The sequence below is a fragment of the Arabidopsis lyrata genome, assembly GCF_000004255.2.
Source record: "Arabidopsis lyrata subsp. lyrata unplaced genomic scaffold ARALYscaffold_7, whole genome shotgun sequence".
Lineage (NCBI taxonomy): Eukaryota > Viridiplantae > Streptophyta > Magnoliopsida > Brassicales > Brassicaceae > Arabidopsis > Arabidopsis lyrata.
Genome location: NW_003302549.1, coordinates 13,327,420 through 13,345,476, shown reverse-complemented (window position 1 = coordinate 13,345,476; position 18,057 = coordinate 13,327,420). Strand labels below are relative to the sequence as shown.

The following is an 18,057-nucleotide window of genomic DNA, read 5'->3' as shown; positions in this document are numbered from 1 at the left end:
TAAGATCAATCATTTGGCTGATGAATTGCTCGTTAAGATACTATTTCTCCCAACAAAAATTGCTATAAGCACGAGTATTTAATCGAAGCGATGGAGGTTTCTTTGGATGTGTTTGCCTAAGCTTGAGTATGATGACAACAATTATACACAATTTGAACAGGTTACAGTGTTTTAATTTCTTAATTTGAATATGCGATTACATATAGCTACCGTCATATAGAAAGCTTGAGTCTTACGTTTATACAAAATTCCCTACAATCTATTAGGCAATCACTCTGAAACATAAGACATATGCTTTCTATGTCGAGAGTGATAAGTTTGGAGGAAACCTTAGTAGTAAAATAGTTTATCTCAAAAAAAAAATAGTTTCTCTCAATTTTATTCATTAGCCAATAGGCTTATTTATACAAATATCATAACTTGATTAGCAAGTTCTTTACATATATGATAATAGAAAATTTACTAATTTAATAATAAGAATATATTATACAAATGTTAACTTTCCTTTCAAGTCGATCTCGTAATCCCCGAGATCTCCTAACACCCTCCAGCAAACTAATACGTGGTAACATGTATGAGATTGGACAATCATCTTCACGGTCTTCATACCAACTATAGGGTTATCAATGGCGTTTATACCTCGCCATAAGGTCATCAATTCAATGGAGGATACTTTAGTAGTTGTGTATCTCCAACGATTTTAGATCGCAAGTCTTGGTCGCTTTTTGAACTTCTTGTTCATGAAGAAACTTGTGTAGTAGTCATGGTCGAATTCGAATTCGTCACCGCCGGATCAGCATCGTATCCGTCAGAATTATCTTCGTGGCTTCCATCTTTTTCGTAGTTAGACGAAAAACCACATGAAGACCGGTTAAAAACCAAACATAACCATATGGTTTTGTTGGTCATCATCCTTACCAAAGTAAATCGTCTGTTTATATCATCTTTTGTAGTGTGTGATATGAACAACGTCTTCTTCTTCAGGATTTCTTCTTCTTCAAATAACTAGCAAGTTTTGCTAATTAATAAAAAATCAATCGAGGTCACTAACTGAGCCAATTCAACAACGTAATTCACCGACACGATGAACACGTCTCTCTTCTCTCTCTTTTTTTTTAATAACAAATAAAATAGAAATAAAAGAAAATCAATGAAGTGTGTTTGATTTTCCAAAACAAAGAAACGAAGCTTAAAAATTTTCTTTTTTTTTTCAAACGCGGAAGCTAACGTAAGAGAACTATAACCCACATGAATAGGATCAAAGCTCTGATACCATGATAAGTTTGGAGGAAACCTTAGTAGTAAAATAGTTTCTCTCAATTTTATTCATTAGCCAATAGGCTTATTTATACAAATATCATAACTTGATTAGCAAGTTCTTTACATATATGATAATAGAAAATCTACTAATTTAATAATAAGAATATATTATACAAATGTTAACTTTCCTTTCAAGTCGATCTCGTAATCCCCGAGATCTCCTAAGAGAGAGCTCTATGTAATCCCAAATTCAAATTAAGAAAACATTGTATAGCGTTCAGATTGTGAATTATAGCTATTACCATACTCAAGCTTCGTCAACCACAACCAAAGAATTAAACTTCCATCACTTTGATAAGATACGCGTGCTTACAACAACTTTTGTTGGGAGATACAATAATACCACATCACGAGCAATTCATCAGGCAACTCACTGATCTTGTCTATATATATCTTATAGCCTCCACGATTCTTTATCATTGACATAAACACCGATTAGAAGAATAGAAATTATGAAACAAGAAATAGAATCTTATACAGAGGAACGAAAGAAAAATCTTACATGATCAAATCATATATAGAATATCGAGTTATACGCTTCACTAAGGCCTAGGCGGCCGACAAACATGATTATCCTCTTAGTTACACTTCGAGAAGTCCCGGACTACGCCCGGGCATGTTATTTTATATATTTGGATAATATTGATGTTCAAAATTTATCTAGAAGTCATAATTCTGAGAACGCTTGAGCTTATAAGCAATTACACTGAAACTCAATATATTTTTGTCCAGGGTTAGCTAACGTGATTTAGACTAAAATGTTTTTCATTTTGCTGATGTTCTAGATACTCTTAGAAGCGTCCATTGTCTCTTTGAATTAGTTAATTTATTTTAATTTCTGTCACTACACCATATTAAGCCCCTTTTTGGTTTTGTAGAATCATATATTACAAAGTGTTACAAAATATCACACCTTGCATGTTTGTATATATGAGTTAGCATGAACGTGAAAAATGGAGAGTATACCTTTACGTTGTTCTTTTTTTTTGGGTTTAGGGAGCATAACACCAAACTTACATCATTGAATTTAGAAGGCTATTAAACAAATAGACGGAAACCATGGTATTAAATATGAAATGAAATGTCTTCATTTTTACTATACTGGAGAAATAAAAGTTAATTTTTGGTGGACATATATAGAATGTTAAAAATGCTTAATGCCATGAGGATTCATTAAATTGTTTCTTTTGTCTTGCAAAAATGATGTGTACATGGTAGGACCAAAAAGCTTTTCTTTTCAATCGTCCTCAACAGATTTGAGATCTCTTTTCCTCTTGCCGTTAATTTTTGAAAGATCTTCTCCTTTGTTCTTAAACGTGTGGTTGTGGAGGAGTAGACTGTTACACTGCCAAGGCTGGTTAAAGAATACAAATTAGTAATACATCTTCATTTTTATGGTCTTTGACTTTGTTAGAATTACAACACCAATTCCCCAAAACATGTGAATCAAAACACTCCAAATGAGTATAAACAAATGTAGCTTATTGTTGGAATTTTTTTCAAATTTGCTATTAATCTAAACCCAAATCAAAGAAGATGAAACAAAGCAAGGGTTTAAAAGCCGAAAACCTCAGGGTAAAAGGACGGACCAAATTTTCTAAGAGGATGATTAGAAAAGAGTGAACATTGTGTTCAGATCAGAATTCACTACGAAAGACCGTCGATTGAACCTTGTTGATAATCAAAACCTCATTTAGTTAAACAAAATTCTACTCACACCAAAGGTACATAAAAAAACACGTGAAACACAATTTAGGTAGTAATATGGAAAACGAAACCTTAAAAAAAGCATAGACGGATTGAAAAATGATGTACCCCCTTATAAGAGAAACAAAGATAAATGATGTACCTTTATGAGTGTGCCGTACAACCATCATCTCACGGAACCAACCAGCCACCAGCTCGATCAACGACTTTCTTGATGTTTTTCTTGGGTAACGTCACCGCTCCTCCTCGTCATCGCTAATATATCTTTAAATCTACCACAAACGAAACAAATAAGATAAAGTCGAATGGTTAGAATGTAGATTTGTGTTAACAGTTATAGTGAGAAGCTAAAGATGTTTTACAAGGGATGAGACAAAGAGATTAACCTAGGAGGTACAAAAGTGTTCCTGCACTCCTTCGAAGAAGAAATTCTACAAGAAACACCAACTGAACCCAATTTTGAGTTCTCCATAAACCCACTCCAATGATTCGATCCTTAAATTATCGATCAGAGAATTTGAACTCATCCGGATTTGAGAGAGATGCGTAAGGTCGTCTATTCATATTTCTGTTTTGGATGAGACTTTTGCGGGGAGAAAGAACGTTCGCAAGTGGGAATTTAGGAGAAAGAAGGTTGGCGCAAAGATTTGGCGGTGATGGTTACATTACGGAGAGGAAGATTTTATAGGGTTTGGGAAGAGAAGATGTCAATAAGTGTACATTTAAATCAAGGGGGAGTGGCCAATTAAGGAGATTTAGTGGGAATGATGGTGCTTAATTTCAATGCCGTTGTTGGGTTACGTAGAAGAAGAAGAGTTTGTGGGTGTTTTGCGCTGCAGTTGGGCTAATATTGTTTGGGCTTTTGTTTTTTTTTGGGTTTGGTTTATTTGGGCTAACGTTTGAGAGCTTTAAGATGAGTCATTAATAGTAAATACAATGGCTTGTAATTAATTTTTTTTAAGCGTCTTATTAGGATAATAAAGGTTTGAGAGTGATTTATCTTAGATTTGCTGCTGACGTGGCTTCCCCAAAATGATTTAACTTTTGCTGATGTGGATGGCCTAAGAAGCCTCAATGATTACTTTTTATTAGTAAGAGAAGAGATTTATTTATGGTTAAAGAAAATTTTAAAGAACTATGGGCCTTTATTGAACATGAGTTCCACAAATTTATTCGAAAATGCGCATAATTGATACTATATTCATGTAAATCTTGAATTAACATATCTCCACAAAAGTCTTTATATTCCATTTATTTTATAAGCCTACTCAAAATCAACAAATTTTTTCATGTGAATCGAATTAATATCTCACTCAATTTCTCCGATTTTTTGTATAACCCCTAACTACGTCAATGTACCTTATTTACTCTACGAAAAAGTAGTACCGGACTACATAAATTCATGATTTAGAGTCGGATTTGACCTCACTTGCTTCATAATTATGAATTTTGCATAACCACTACCTACTCTCTTTTATCTATTGAAATCGCCTCCTTTTTCTCTCTCGAAACCAAGATTCCCTTTTTTCTCCTAACCCTAACTTGGTGGACTTAAATACCCCTTTAATTTCCTCAAAACGACAAAGTTATTTTAAGAAGAACATTAACAACGTTGTGTTCAAGTAAACCACATGTACTATCCAGACATATAAAATCATCTATCATATAGAAGAAACTTCGATGTATTTATAAGAAATAACGTGTCAAATATAAAAAAAAGTAATGTGTTTTAGAAATAAAAAGTGTGTTCAATTAGGGGGAAAAAAGCATTGGATCTGAAAATATAACTTGTCATCTGAAAATGTATGTGTAATAGAAAAAACAGATGGTGCCATGTAGACAAAGGGGATATGGCGTCTTGTAGACAAGAAAAAGCAGAGAAAATCTGGGATTTGCAAAGAACAACGAGGTTTGATTCTAATTAGATGTTTTTTTCTAACAAGTATATCAAATTAGGTGTATCTTTTGTGTATGCATGTATTTATTCAGATGGAATAAGGGAAGAGATCAATTATCTTTCCTATTCACTACAATGATAACAAATTTACTGTATATACACAACTAGATAACAACCCGCACGATGTGCGGGATGAAGTGATTCAAGTAAAATTATTATGATTAAAATTATTATCCGGGATCCAAGATCCATTTGTGTAAAACGAAACATTTTACAAATTTTTTTTTGTTTTATTCAAATTTGGGACTATTTCATATAAGAATATGTTTTACCCGTGAAATATTTGAACCTTGAATAAAGCTTCAACGTGATAAAAAAGTATTGACGAAATGTTACCATTTATAGCAATATGTCTTTCCGTATGTTTTAAAGATTTCGAGATTTTGTAGTATAAAAAGAAATTTTTTTTTTTTAATAAGTATAAGAAATCCAAAATTTAGCAAAGATGAGATTTGATGGTTTCCAAGCTAAGATTTTGTAGTGTTCTAAATCTAAGATTCTTAGATTATGAATGGATTATTTACGAAATGGTTATAATGTGGCCAGATTTTGGTTTATATACAAATGTGGTTATAATGTTTTTCTTCGAAAAGTTAGAACTCCTCCAAAAATAGGATTTTAAGTATTCGTAACATATATAGAAAGGAAATTATCATATTTATTTAAGTAAAAAATTATGAAAGATGTAAAGATTTTGTAGTTTTGAATTCGAGATTCTTGAACCAAATGTATATATTTTATCATTTAAATATAAACATAAATATAAATATAAATAAAAAGATTGTTTACCCATCCGCTAAAGAAAATTTATATAAATGTATATAAAAAAATATATAAATATAAAAATATAGTAATATAAGATAAACAAAAAGTGTATGTTTTTAATTATTAATGGGATATATGGATGTATGAGACTAATGGCAAATTCTGTAAATAGTCTAATAAATCTTGGGTAATTATCTAAATAGAAGCCAAATCATTGTGAGAACAACACATCAGCGTGGCAATCTTGTTAATAACACATGATAGTAAGGTTTTTTTTTTTTAAATGTTTCTCTATTAATATATAGGGGATATCCAGATCTACAAACATAATATAAGAAAGAACTGACAAAAAAAAAAAGAATACGCAAAAAAGAAGAAAAGAAGATTAGAAACTATTAAGTGAATAGAAAAATGTTACAAAATTTGTGGGGCTTGAAATATGATGGTTAGTATTGAACATGTCGTACTATTTATAAAAAAATTATATTGTCAAAACAATAATAAATTGCTTTTGATATTATATATGTGAATAAAATTAATTGTAGTTTTAGCATCATTGTTGGTGTCGGATCCCGCACCAGAAGTCCGGGACCAACCAAAGATTGCCACGTAGACAAGATGAAGACCCAAAAAGGATAAAGCCCGTCGGATCAGTGAGCCAAAGGAGCAGTCGAAGTAGGTATCGCCACAAGGAAAATCCGAAGTGACTGCATTTCGACATGAGTCCGGCATCGAAGTCACGGTTGAGTCGGTTTAGGGACATTTGGGCCAAAAGGCGGGGCCCATGAAGATCAGAGTCAACTCAAATTCAAACGTTGAAGCATTAAAACCAAATATCAAAACGAACACATTTAAGAGAGAATAATTATACTTAATTAGCCATTTTAATGTCATTTTCCTATGTATAAATACAAAGGCCAATGGCCATGTAAAGGGGATCTTCCTCTGAAGAAAAGAAATAATATAGCAATTTTCGTAGCAATTTACAAGTTTTTACATATTCATTTTTGTCCCTCAAGAGTAATCTTTCCTACTTAATAAAAATACTTGAGTGTGTAAATCCGACATCCACATTTTGGCGCCGCCTGTGGGGAAATAGGATTCTTGAGTGGTCAGATTTTTCTTTATTACACTTCCGAGATAAGCAACAATGTCCGGAGGAGACGCCGTTTGAGACATCATTGGCCGAAACCCTCAAAGCTATGCAGCAAACCATGTCGGACATATCACAAAAGTTCTCGGATGTGGAAAAGGCCGTCGATACGTTGCAAACATCCCAGGTATCTCTTAGTCAAAACGTCAGTACTATACAAACTCGTGTTCGCTCTTTAAGTGCAGAAAACCTTGTGGGAATCCGAAGAGGGATATTCAACTCGCCAAGTTCCGCTGCACGAAATGAAACCAGCGGACAAACAACTCTCGGTGCTACTAATAATGTAGTTCAGACGTTGGAAGAAGAGACACAGCTCGGAGATGAAGAACAACTTGCAGCTCAATACGAGCAGGAGAACCTCGACCAGTTCGAGACCATGAGGAAGGTTAGCCAGGAATTAAAAGAAATGAAATCAAAATTTCATCAAGCTACAAGTTCGGAGCCAGACATCAATCGAGTCATTGAAGAAGCTAGGCGAACACCTTTCATCTCGCGAATTGCAAGTTTGAGGATCAAAGATTCCCGGAAACTCAAGTTGGACCCTTATAGCGGATTGGAGGATCCAAAAAGCTATCTAGCAGCTTTTCTGATCGCTGCTGGAAGAGTCGAATTGGAGGAAGCTGATGAGGACGCAGGTTACTGCAAGCTTTTTTCGGAAAATCTATGTGGCCAAGCTCTAATGTGGTTCACCCAATTAGAGCCGGGTTCGATCAGCAATTTCGACGAACTATCAGCCGTATTCTTAAAGCAATATTCCATCCTTATGGATAAAAGCGTTTCGGATGCCGATCTTTGGAACTTATCGCAAGGATCAAATGAGTCACTTCGAGTTTTCATCACCAAGTTCAAAGGAGTGCTGTCAAAGCTCCCAAGAATCTCACAGCAATCAGCTTTATCTGCCCTACGAAAAGGATTGCGACATGATTCAAGGTTTAAAGAAGACTTAATACTTCATAAGCCAGACACAATTCAAGATGCACTCTTCCGTGCAAACAATTGGATGGAAGTAGAGGACGAGAAAGAAAATTTTGCCAAAAGAAATAAGCAAGAAAAGCCGGCAATCACCGTCCCTACCAAGAAGTTTGAGCCTAGGGAGAGCAAAGGACCAAGAAAATTTGGGTCGCAACCCTCCAACAGTACTGTCGGAAAGCAATTCCAAGGAAAAGGAAGGTCAAACACTTGGGTCCGCGATGAAAGTTTATATTGCGATATTCATAAAGTAACCGGACATTTAACCAAGGATTGTAGTGTCCTTAAAAGGCACCTTGCGGAGCTTTGGGCCAGTGGAGATCTTTCCAAATTCGATATAAAAGATTTTGTGAAGGAATACCACGAAGCAAAGGAAAACTCCAAAGATCAAGATTCCAAAAGACCAAGGTTATCCAACGAGGAAGAACCAAGGAGTTTGAAGGGTAAGATCAATGTGATTCTAGGAGGCTCCAAATTTTGTCGAGATTCGATAAGTTCCATCAAAAAACATAGACGAAATGTCTTACTCAAAGCAAGCTTGAGCGAAGAAGTTGATTTTCAAGGTGCCTCAATATCATTTAACGAAGAAGAAACGCGGCATCTCGAAAGACCGCATGATGATGCTCTAGTCATTACCCTTGATGTTGCTAACTTCGAAGTATCAAGGATCCTTATCGATACAGGCAGTTCGGTCGACTTGATCTTTTTAAGTACTTTAGAAAGAATGGGAATCAGCCGAGTAGACATAGTAGGACCTCCATCTCCATTAGTTGCGTTCACAAGCGAGTCAGCCATGTCTCTCGGAACAATCAAGCTACCGGTCCTTGCCAAAAAGGTATCGAAGATCGTGGACTTCGTTGTCTTCGATAAGCCCGCAGCTTACAACATCATCCTCGGGACTCCCTGGATTTATCGAATGAAAGCAGTCCCCTCTACATACCATCAATGTATCAAATTTCCAACATCAAATGGGGTGGAAACAATTCGGGGAGATCAAGAAGCTTCACGGACGTGTTACCTAGCTAGCCACCGTTTGAAGATCCAATAGCAATTAACAAAGCCCGCAAAAGAAGGACTAAGGCAAAAATTTCCTAGTGGGCAGGAGAAAGAGGATGTAGTAGTCGAAGTGGTATTGGAAGAAGACAAACCAGATTGGAAAGTCCGAATTGGAGCAACTTTGACTGGCCAAATAAAAGAAGCTTTGGTCGAACTTTTGAGGAGAAACAAAACATCGTTTGCGTGGTCAGCGGCGGACATGCCTGGTATAGATCCAAATATAATTTGTCACGAGCTAAACGTGGATCCGAGCTTCAAGCCGGTGAAACAGAAAAGAAGAAAGCTCGGAGTGGAGCGAGCCAAAATAGTAAATGACGAAGTGGATAAACTTTTGAAGATAGGGTCCATAAGAGAAGTGCAATACCCGGAATGGGTAGCAAACACTGTCGTTGTCAAAAAGAAGAATGGGAAAGATAGGGTTTGCATCGATTTCACAGACCTAAATAAAGCATGTCCCAAAGATAGTTTCCCGCTCCCACATATAGATCGACTTGTAGAGTCCACCGCTGGGAACGAGCTGTTAACATTCATGGACGCCTTCTCGGGTTATAATCAAATAATGATGAACCCCGAAGATCAAGAAAAGACGTCATTTATCACAGATAGAGGTATCTATTGTTACAAGGTAATGCCTTTTGGTTTAAAAAATGCAGGAGCAACTTACCAACGGTTGGTTAACAAAATGTTCCACAATCACCTCGGGAAGACAATGGAAGTCTACATAGATGATATGTTGGTTAAATCGTTAAAGAAAGAGGATCATGTCAAACATTTAGAGGAATGTTTTGATATTCTCAATAAATATCAAATGAAGCTGAACCCGGCAAAGTGCACATTCGGAGTCCCATCCGGAGAATTTCTTGGCTATATTGTGACAGGAAGAGGAATTGAAGCCAATCCAAATCAAATTAACGCTTTTCTAAATATGCCATCTCCAAGAAACTTCAAGGAAGTACAACGGTTGACTGGGCAGATCGCGGCTTTGAATCGTTTTATCTCAAGATCAACGGATAAGTCGTTACCTTTCTACCAAATCCTAAGAGGAAACAAAGGATTCCTTTGGGATGAGAAGTGTGAAGAAGCTTTTGGGCAGCTTAAGGCATACTTAACCACTCCACCCATATTGTCTAAGCCAGAAGTGGATGAAAAGCTTTATTTATATATATCAGTTTCAAACCATGCGATTAGTGGAGTCTTGGTTCGGGAAGACCGCGGGGAACAGAAGCCGATTTACTATGTAAGTAAGTCAATGACGGATCCAGAAACCAGATATACAATGATGGAAAAACTCGCACTCGCGATGGTGACCTCGGCTCGGAAGCTGCGCCCGTATTTTCAATCCCATCCGATTGAAGTATTAACCAACCAGCCACTCCGAACAATACTTCATAGTCCAAGTCAGTCCGGACGTTTGGCGAAATGGGCGGTGGAATTAAGCGAGTACGACATAGAGTTCAAAAGCCGGATCAGTATGAAGGCTCAGGTCTTAGCAGACTTCCTGACCGAACTACCAATACCTGGAACGATAGAACAACCGGAGAACCAAACTTGGAAATTACACGTAGATGGGTCTTCAACAAAACAAGGATCCGGAGTGGGAATCAAGTTGGAGTCTCCAACATCAGAAATTCTAGAACAATCATTCCGATTGTTATTCAATGCCTCCAACAACGAGGCAGAATACGAAGCCCTGATTGCCGGACTTCGATTGGCACAAGGAGTTGGTGCTAAGGAAATATTGGCTTATTGCGATTCGCAATTAGTAGTTAACCAGTTTAATGGAGACTATGAAGCCAAGGATTCAAGAATGGAAGCGTACCTCGAAGTGGTGAAGGATCTATCTAAAAATTTCTCGAAATTCGAATTAATCCGCATACCTCGGGGGGAGAATACAACTGCGGACGCACTTGCCGCATTAGCGTCAACATCAGATCCTGAGTTGAAAAGAGTTATTCCAGTGGAATGCATTTCGGAGCGAAGCATTCAAGACAACAAGGAAACCCTCGTCGTTACAAGGTCTCGAGCAGCGGCACGTGACCGTGGCGAACCAGAGATCGAACCTCCACCCAACAAACGGAGGAAGTCAAGGGGATCCAACACATCTGACAAGGAACCCGTTCTCTTAGCAGAAGATGTGATTCCAGAAACGAGATTAGAAACCGTGACGTTAATCGAGGAGAATGTTCTTGAACCAAACGAACATCCCGAACCGGAGCCACGAGTATTTCACAAGGTCGACCAAATTCCGGCTAAAGACTGGGGGGCTGACTGGAGGGAGCCAATAAAGCACTACATTATGACAGGCGAGCTCCCAAAGAATAAATGGCAGGCCAGAAAAATGAGAATCGTTAGCGCGAAATTTTGTCTGACAAAAGACACATTGTATAGACGAGGTGTCAGTGACCCTTACCTATTATGCATTTTTGGGCCCGAAGTCGAAATCGTTATGAGCGAAGTGCACGAAGGATTATGTGGGAGTCATTCATCAGGAAGGGCTATGGCTTTTAAAGTTAAAAGAATGGGATATTATTGGCCCACTATGATCACAGATTGTGTTAAGTTCGCCCAAAGATGCAAGCGCTGCCAACTCCATGCACCATTGATCCATCAACCGTCGGAATTATTCTCCTCCATTTCCGCCCCATACCCGTTTATGAGGTGGTCAATGGACATCATTGGACCATTGCACAAGTCAACTCGAGGTGTACAATACCTTTTAGTCCTTACGGACTACTTTTCGAAATGGATTGAAGCTGAGGCGTATGTTGGTATCAAGGATTCGGCGGTGAAGACCTTTATTTGGAAAAACATTATATGTCGACATGGAGTTCCGTACGAAATAGTCACTGATAATGGACCACAATTCATTTCACACGAGTTTGATGCCTTTTGTGCGGACTGGGGAATCAAAGTTAGTTATTCTACTCCACGATATCCGCAAGGAAACGGTCAAGCTGAAGCCGCGAACAAGACGATATTGAGCAATCTCAAGAAACGCTTAAATCATCTAAAGGGAGGATGGTATGAAGAACTCCAACCCGTCCTGTGGGCCTATCGCACAACCCCTAGGCGACCTACAGGAGAAACTCCATTCTCTTTGGTTTATGGCATGGAGGCGGTAGTACCAGCTGAACTCAATGTGCCCGGACTTCGCCGAACAGAAGCACCGTTAAATGAGGAAGAAAATTCAGCAATGCTTAATGATTCACTAGATACCATAAATGAAAGGCGTGATCAAGCTTTGATTCGGATCCAGAATTACCAGCAGGCAGCAGCCCGGTATTACAATTCTAAGGTTAAAAGTAGGCCGTTCTTCGTGGGAAATTATGTATTAAGGCGCGTCTTTGACAACAAAAAAGAAGAAGGTGCCGGTAAACTCGGTATTAATTGGGAAGGACCTTACATTATTACCGAAGTGGTTCGGAACGGTGTTTATAGGTTGAAAGACTTAGAAGACAATCCAGTCAAGCGACCTTGGAATGTGATCAACCTAAAGAAGTTTTATGTTTAAAGCTACATGCATTGTTTATGTACATGAACTACGGTTTGGCTTGATCCCGAAATGGGTACGTAGGCAGCTCGGAAACGAGTTCAGCTATTAATAAAAATTTGTTTTATTTCTTTATTAAAGGAAAAAGGTTCGACTGTGCGAACAAGTGAAGCAAATAAAGGTTCGGCTATGCGAACATACAAGAGATTGGAAATAGAGCGTTTATTCAAAAGACGGAATGTCCCTCATCGTACACTTCGGGCTATGAAAATCTTGTTGACGAGCAGAACACTTCAACTCCTTGACCAGCAAGATCGAGGATTGGCATCATGCAGTCCGGAATTCGAGCAAAGTCAGAGATTCCAAGCTCAATCCACTCTCCGGGGTGAGATTCAAGGATGTGAAGATCTCTTGACACCGTAGTAAGCCTGCGTTGCATCCGGTTAATCCTCTTCCGGAGTCTCCTCTTTTCCAACATAAGCTTCCGGTGTTGAAGCGCGAGTGCCTCTATGAACGCCGTCGCTGTTCCTTGGTCTCTGATTGGGAGATCCCTGATCAAAGCACATGGGGCTCGGATCTGAGATCTTAAGAAGCCGCGAAGTGGAGGAGGCTGCCTGCTTGGCTCATTTGGAACATCTTCGTTTATCATTCCGATTCTGGAGAAGTCGGGCATAGATTCTGAACAGCGAAGATTGAACTTCATACCTACTAAAATGAAAAGAATGGTGAGGAGTAAAGGTAAATTGAGACTATAATTTATAGGAACGTCATATCCCTAGCAAGCTGCGGATTCTATCCTAGGAATGGAGTGATTCGCGGAGAGATTTATGCCCTCGAATAGATCCTGCATTAAAAGACGCATCTCCGAGAATATTTGAAAAGTAAGGAAAATTGCAAATGTTTCCATAAATAAAAAGGGGCTGAAGCCCATTACGAGTTCAAAATAAGTGAAGAAGTTAGAGAACATTTATGGAAGAGGCTCAGGAACAGGCTCCTTCATCGCCGGTTTAGTCTTCGAAGTGGACGCCTTGTTCTTGGCATCCACTTCGGGATGATCCCGAACGCGTTTCCGACAGGTGCTGGCCTCCTCCTCGTCTTCTTCCTCGCTATCAGATGGAACGGTATGGACCGGAGCATTCACAGGACCCGGAACTCCTCTAGCACGGAGATACATCCGAAGCATCTTCGGGATCTCAGCAACAGAATCGAAGTTCCGCCATTCCCATTGAAAGGGATCACTTTCCAAAGCCCGTATCTTCCTCTCCACCCGAGCGATGCGAGCTTCGAGTGTTTGCCTTTTAAGGCCTAGCCGCTGTCTCTCTTCACACAAGCGACGGTGTTTGTCGGCAACCTAGCATAAAGACGAATGAATAAGAAGAAACAGAAAGTTTTTAATCAAAGACGACAGATATTAACCTTGTCAATAAAGTCGCAAGCCTCTTTTTTCTCCTTTGAAGGAAAGTGAAAGACGGCGTGAGGGAAGAGAACGCCGGCCGGTTCAAAGCCGTCGCCGGACAAGAAGAGTGGGCTGCCGGGATCAACGGGGGCTACTTTTTTGTTTTCCATTCTCGTAATATTCCACAAGTAAGATTCTAAAAGCGTATTTAAATAAATCTTAGAGATAGGTAAGCCTTTATTTATAATGATTTAGGGTTTGTCTTGGAACCATAAATCCAATAATGGTAGTGTGCCCGAGTGGTTTAAACCATTTTTGGAAAATCGAGAAAAGGCAGTTTTTGCATTAAAGACGAGCCGTTTTTCCTACTTTTAAGAAATAAGAAGGGAAAGAGCAACCGTCGCATTAACTACAAAAGTTTCTAAGGCCCAAGCCCAATAAATTTACCGAGTTTACTAAACCCGAAGTGGGGAACTCGCTTTAAGCCGAGCTCAGTTCTCGCATTCTTAAGGGAAAGGTCTGATCAGCCTAAAAATCCCAAAAGCATAACCACAAGGCCACAAAAGGTTAAAAGCGGACTTTGCAAACCCGCATATAATTTTAACCAAACCCCCTTGGGTCATAACCTAGAAAGGTTTAAAAGCCACCTCAGGCAAATATCTTGTTCAAAAGAAATAATAAAGCCTCCTTAGGCAAAGACAAGTTCGAAATTAAGTTTTAAAATAAATGGGACAATTCCCAATTTAAAGTGGACGCAGCCACTACGGAGTGATATCCACCTCGGACTCCGGCTCAGCAACCGAAGTTTCATTCACCTCCCTGACTGGTGCTTGGTCGGATGGAGCTCTTGGTCCGCCCTCTACATTACAACCATCCTCCGGAGTAACCGCCGGTGCCGCAGGTACTTCGGGTGGGACGACATCCTCCGCCTCACTTGAACCTGGGAAGGACAGTTCCAGTCAACTTTTTAAAAAAAAAAACACATAAGGTGAGAAAAAGGTAGTAAGTGTCAGGAGCCAAGCACTACCTGCCCAGTCTAGACCCGATTCACTTATAGGAGGCGATTCAGTGAAGAATTCCTCGAAATCCTGCGGGTTGAAAGTCGAAGCGGGAAGAGCTGCCAAACGACTCTGCTTTTCAGAAAGATTGGTCGACAGTTCGGCCCTCTCTTGCACCTCGGAGAAATCTGCATCATGGATTTGGTCCAACAGAATCAGGTTGCTCTCGTGCTCCTTGACGTCTGATTCCAGATCTGACCTAGCCTTCTCGGTTTGAATGAAGCGGATGGCCCCCTGGATCAACTCCATCCCGCGTCCCTTAACATCTTTTCTGGCTTTCGATGCCGACCTTGCCAACTCGGAATCACGCAACTTGGCTAGCGCCTTGTACTTCGCGTCAAGCTCGATAAGTTGGTTGTTCAGGGTATCGGCGGTTGATTCGGATTCATGAAGTCTACCCTGAACACCAGAAAGTTCATCCTGGAGTTTGTAATTCCGGTCGTACTGGTCTCGCAGCTCCCCCTTTATCTGCGCAAGCTCGGATGTTAAACTGTCGACCTTGTCCTCCAGATCGTGCTTGGAGCCGGCAGAAGAACTGAGTTCAGCCTCAAGAGCAGAGAATTTCTTCTTCCACATGTCAATCTCCTTCTCCCGTCCAATGACCAACCCTTCGTAATGTTCAATCATTTAAGTTCGCCGTGAGCCTGGCATTATACATAAACCCGGGATGGCGAGTCAGTTCGCAGAATGGCAATGCAATAAAAAAAAAAAACAACAAAAACGGAACTAACCCGAGATGAGTGATGCGCGTGAAGCAAATAGCGTTCACGAATCGCAGGGCGCCACTTGTCGAAGTCTGGCAAGATCGAACCCGACCGGGTCTTGAAGCATCCGAAGACGCTGCCTTCTTTCTCCATAGCTGCGAAGAAGGAAGAGTTGTAAAAATTAGAATCTTAATAGAGACAAAAACGTTTGAGTATGTGTAAATCACCAAACCTGAAAGCGATTTGACTTGAGGGACAAGTACGGGCTTTAACCTCGAGGAAGCATCTCGAGATTCAGAATCTCCCTTTTTATGAGATGCACTCCGAGCAGTCTTTTCGCTGTCGGGCTGGGAAGAAGAAGACATGTCAACAGGTCGGGGAGGACCCATTGGTTCATTGGGAGGGGATGATCGAGGTGAACGGTCAGTCCGGGCCCTTGATTTCTCCCTTCGCGGAGACGAGTCACTACGGGATGACTTCTCCCTCTTCCTACGAACCAAATTCTTGAGTGGTTCATTGCTGAAATCGTCTCGGGGAGGACGAGGAGAATCACGACGAGGAGATCGCTCTCTTCGAGGAGAACGTTCGTCATGACGTTTGCGATGAGGTGTTAGCCTATAAGCAGCAACGGATCTGGCTCCCTCGGAGCTGTTATCATCAACCAGCAGGGTCCTGCTGTAATCTTTTTTGTCAATGGCGGCCGCAAGGAACGCCTTGTTTTCATCACAAGCCTCTGCTATCGGCTTGGAGAGTTTCTTACGTTGGGCAGTAAGGGCCCGAGCTGACATTCCCTGAGTTGAGGGAGGAGGCGGAAGACGATGAAGTAGATTGGGAGGACTCATCCTGAGTTTTCGGTTGGCCTCGACAAACCGATCGAGGGTGAAAGAATTCCAAAGGGTTTCCCCTTCGAGGATTGTTTTGAAGAACTTGACAAATTCTTCAGTCGGGAGAGTTGAAGCGATGAGAGCTGCGAAGTAAAACAACGAATTTGGTCAGTAAAAAAAAAATAAAATGAACAGGAAAGGAATAAACGACCTAGTCTCTACCAGGCTTCGTAGACCACTTCGATGGGAGTACATCGGAAAGATTCCCAATCGAAGCAGGAGTTTTCTTAATCAGGAACCAAGGATGGTGCCAGTTTTCATCCTTGTTCGGGAGGTGCGAGATGACGTTTCTATTGGCATTTGGGTATACCGAGAAGTATCCTGTTTTCTTTGACGAACTTCTCACACTTAGAAGTTCGTTCAGTTCGGGGACCCCGATAATGTAGTCCGCTTCCGCCGCAACGGTTATGATTCCAAGGATAGTTCGGAGGAGATTGGGGGTTAATTGAGGTAAAGCGATCTCAAGAGCCACTAGGTATCGAACTAAGGTTTCGGGAAGGGGGAAAGTCAATCCGCAGCCTTTGAAGTAGATTTCATAGACACAAAAATAGCCATCACGGTGGTTTTCCGGGGACTCCGTAGGGTCGGCTATCTGCGCTTCCGCTATGATCCCGGGGGGGATCTGGCAAAGCCCCTTTAATCGCTCTAGCGATTGAAGGGTACAGGTGGATCTGTAGTGCGGACCAGCGATATCGTTAGGACGAGTGCATTCGTCATTACTAGAGCCACCTTCAAAGGATGGAGACTCGGGTCTTTCGGAGTCAGAAATCATCGGAGAAGATGAGGAATTTAAAATCCGGCAAAGAAAGAGTCGGCGAAGAAAAAGAAGAGAGAAATTTCGGCTAAAAATGCAAAAGTAAAAGAAGTAATGATGAAAGAAGTTACCTCACGGAAGTTAAGTGATAATGGTGAAACCGCCTTGGGAATCGTGGGGGAAGTGGAAAGGTTTCCCGCTTTAATAGTAAATAATTAAGATACGGTCATAATGATGACAGATGTCACTCGAGTAGAAATGGCTAGTGCCGAAATTAAAGGAGTGATGAGATTTTCGGCGGGAAATCAGAAAGATTCTCGAGCGCAATCTTTGGTCATTTAAGCATTTAAAGTTCTCCGAATTGGAATGGCACTTCGAAGAACTTGGGGGCTAATTGTTGGTGTCGGATCCCGCACCAGAAGTCCGGGACCAACCAAAGATTGCCACGTAGACAAGATGAAGACCCATAAAGGATAAAGCCCGTCGGATCAGTGAGCCAAAGGAGCAGTCGAAGTAGGTATCGCCACAAGAAAAATCCGAAGTGACTGCATTTCGACATGAGTCCGGCATCGAAGTCACGGTTGAGTCGGTTTAGGGACATTTGGGCCAAAAGGCGGGGTCCATGAAGATCAGAGTCAACTCAAATTCAAACGTTGAAGCATTAAAACCAAATATCAAAACGGACACATTTAAGAGAGAATAATTATACTTAATTAGCCATTTTAATGTCATTTTCCTATGTATAAATACAAAGGCCAATGGCCATGTAAAGGGGATCTTCCTCTGAAGAAAAGAAATAATATAGCAATTTTCGTAGCAATTTACAAGTTTTTACATATTCATT

General features: G+C 40.1%; 1 protein-coding gene, 1 long non-coding RNA gene and 1 pseudogene across 2 annotated transcripts; all 3 read right to left on the bottom strand.

The window, feature by feature from the left end:
* Positions 1-2,385: 2,385 nt before the first annotated feature.
* LOC110226303 lies at positions 2,386-3,277 on the bottom strand. Its single transcript, XR_002330375.1, has 2 exons — positions 3,170-3,277; positions 2,386-2,674 (listed from the first exon to the last, which is right to left on the bottom strand). It is a non-coding gene; the product is annotated as an uncharacterized LOC110226303 (long non-coding RNA).
* A 10,107-nt stretch (positions 3,278-13,384) lies between these two features.
* LOC110226302 lies at positions 13,385-13,756 on the bottom strand (the record flags this gene model as incomplete). The annotated part of the gene is made up of 1 exon (XM_021017365.1): positions 13,385-13,756. A coding segment is annotated over one exon (372 nt), but the record flags the coding sequence as incomplete, so codon positions are not given.
* An 818-nt stretch (positions 13,757-14,574) lies between these two features.
* LOC110226300 lies at positions 14,575-17,293 on the bottom strand (annotated as a pseudogene).
* Positions 17,294-18,057: the final 764 nt, after the last annotated feature.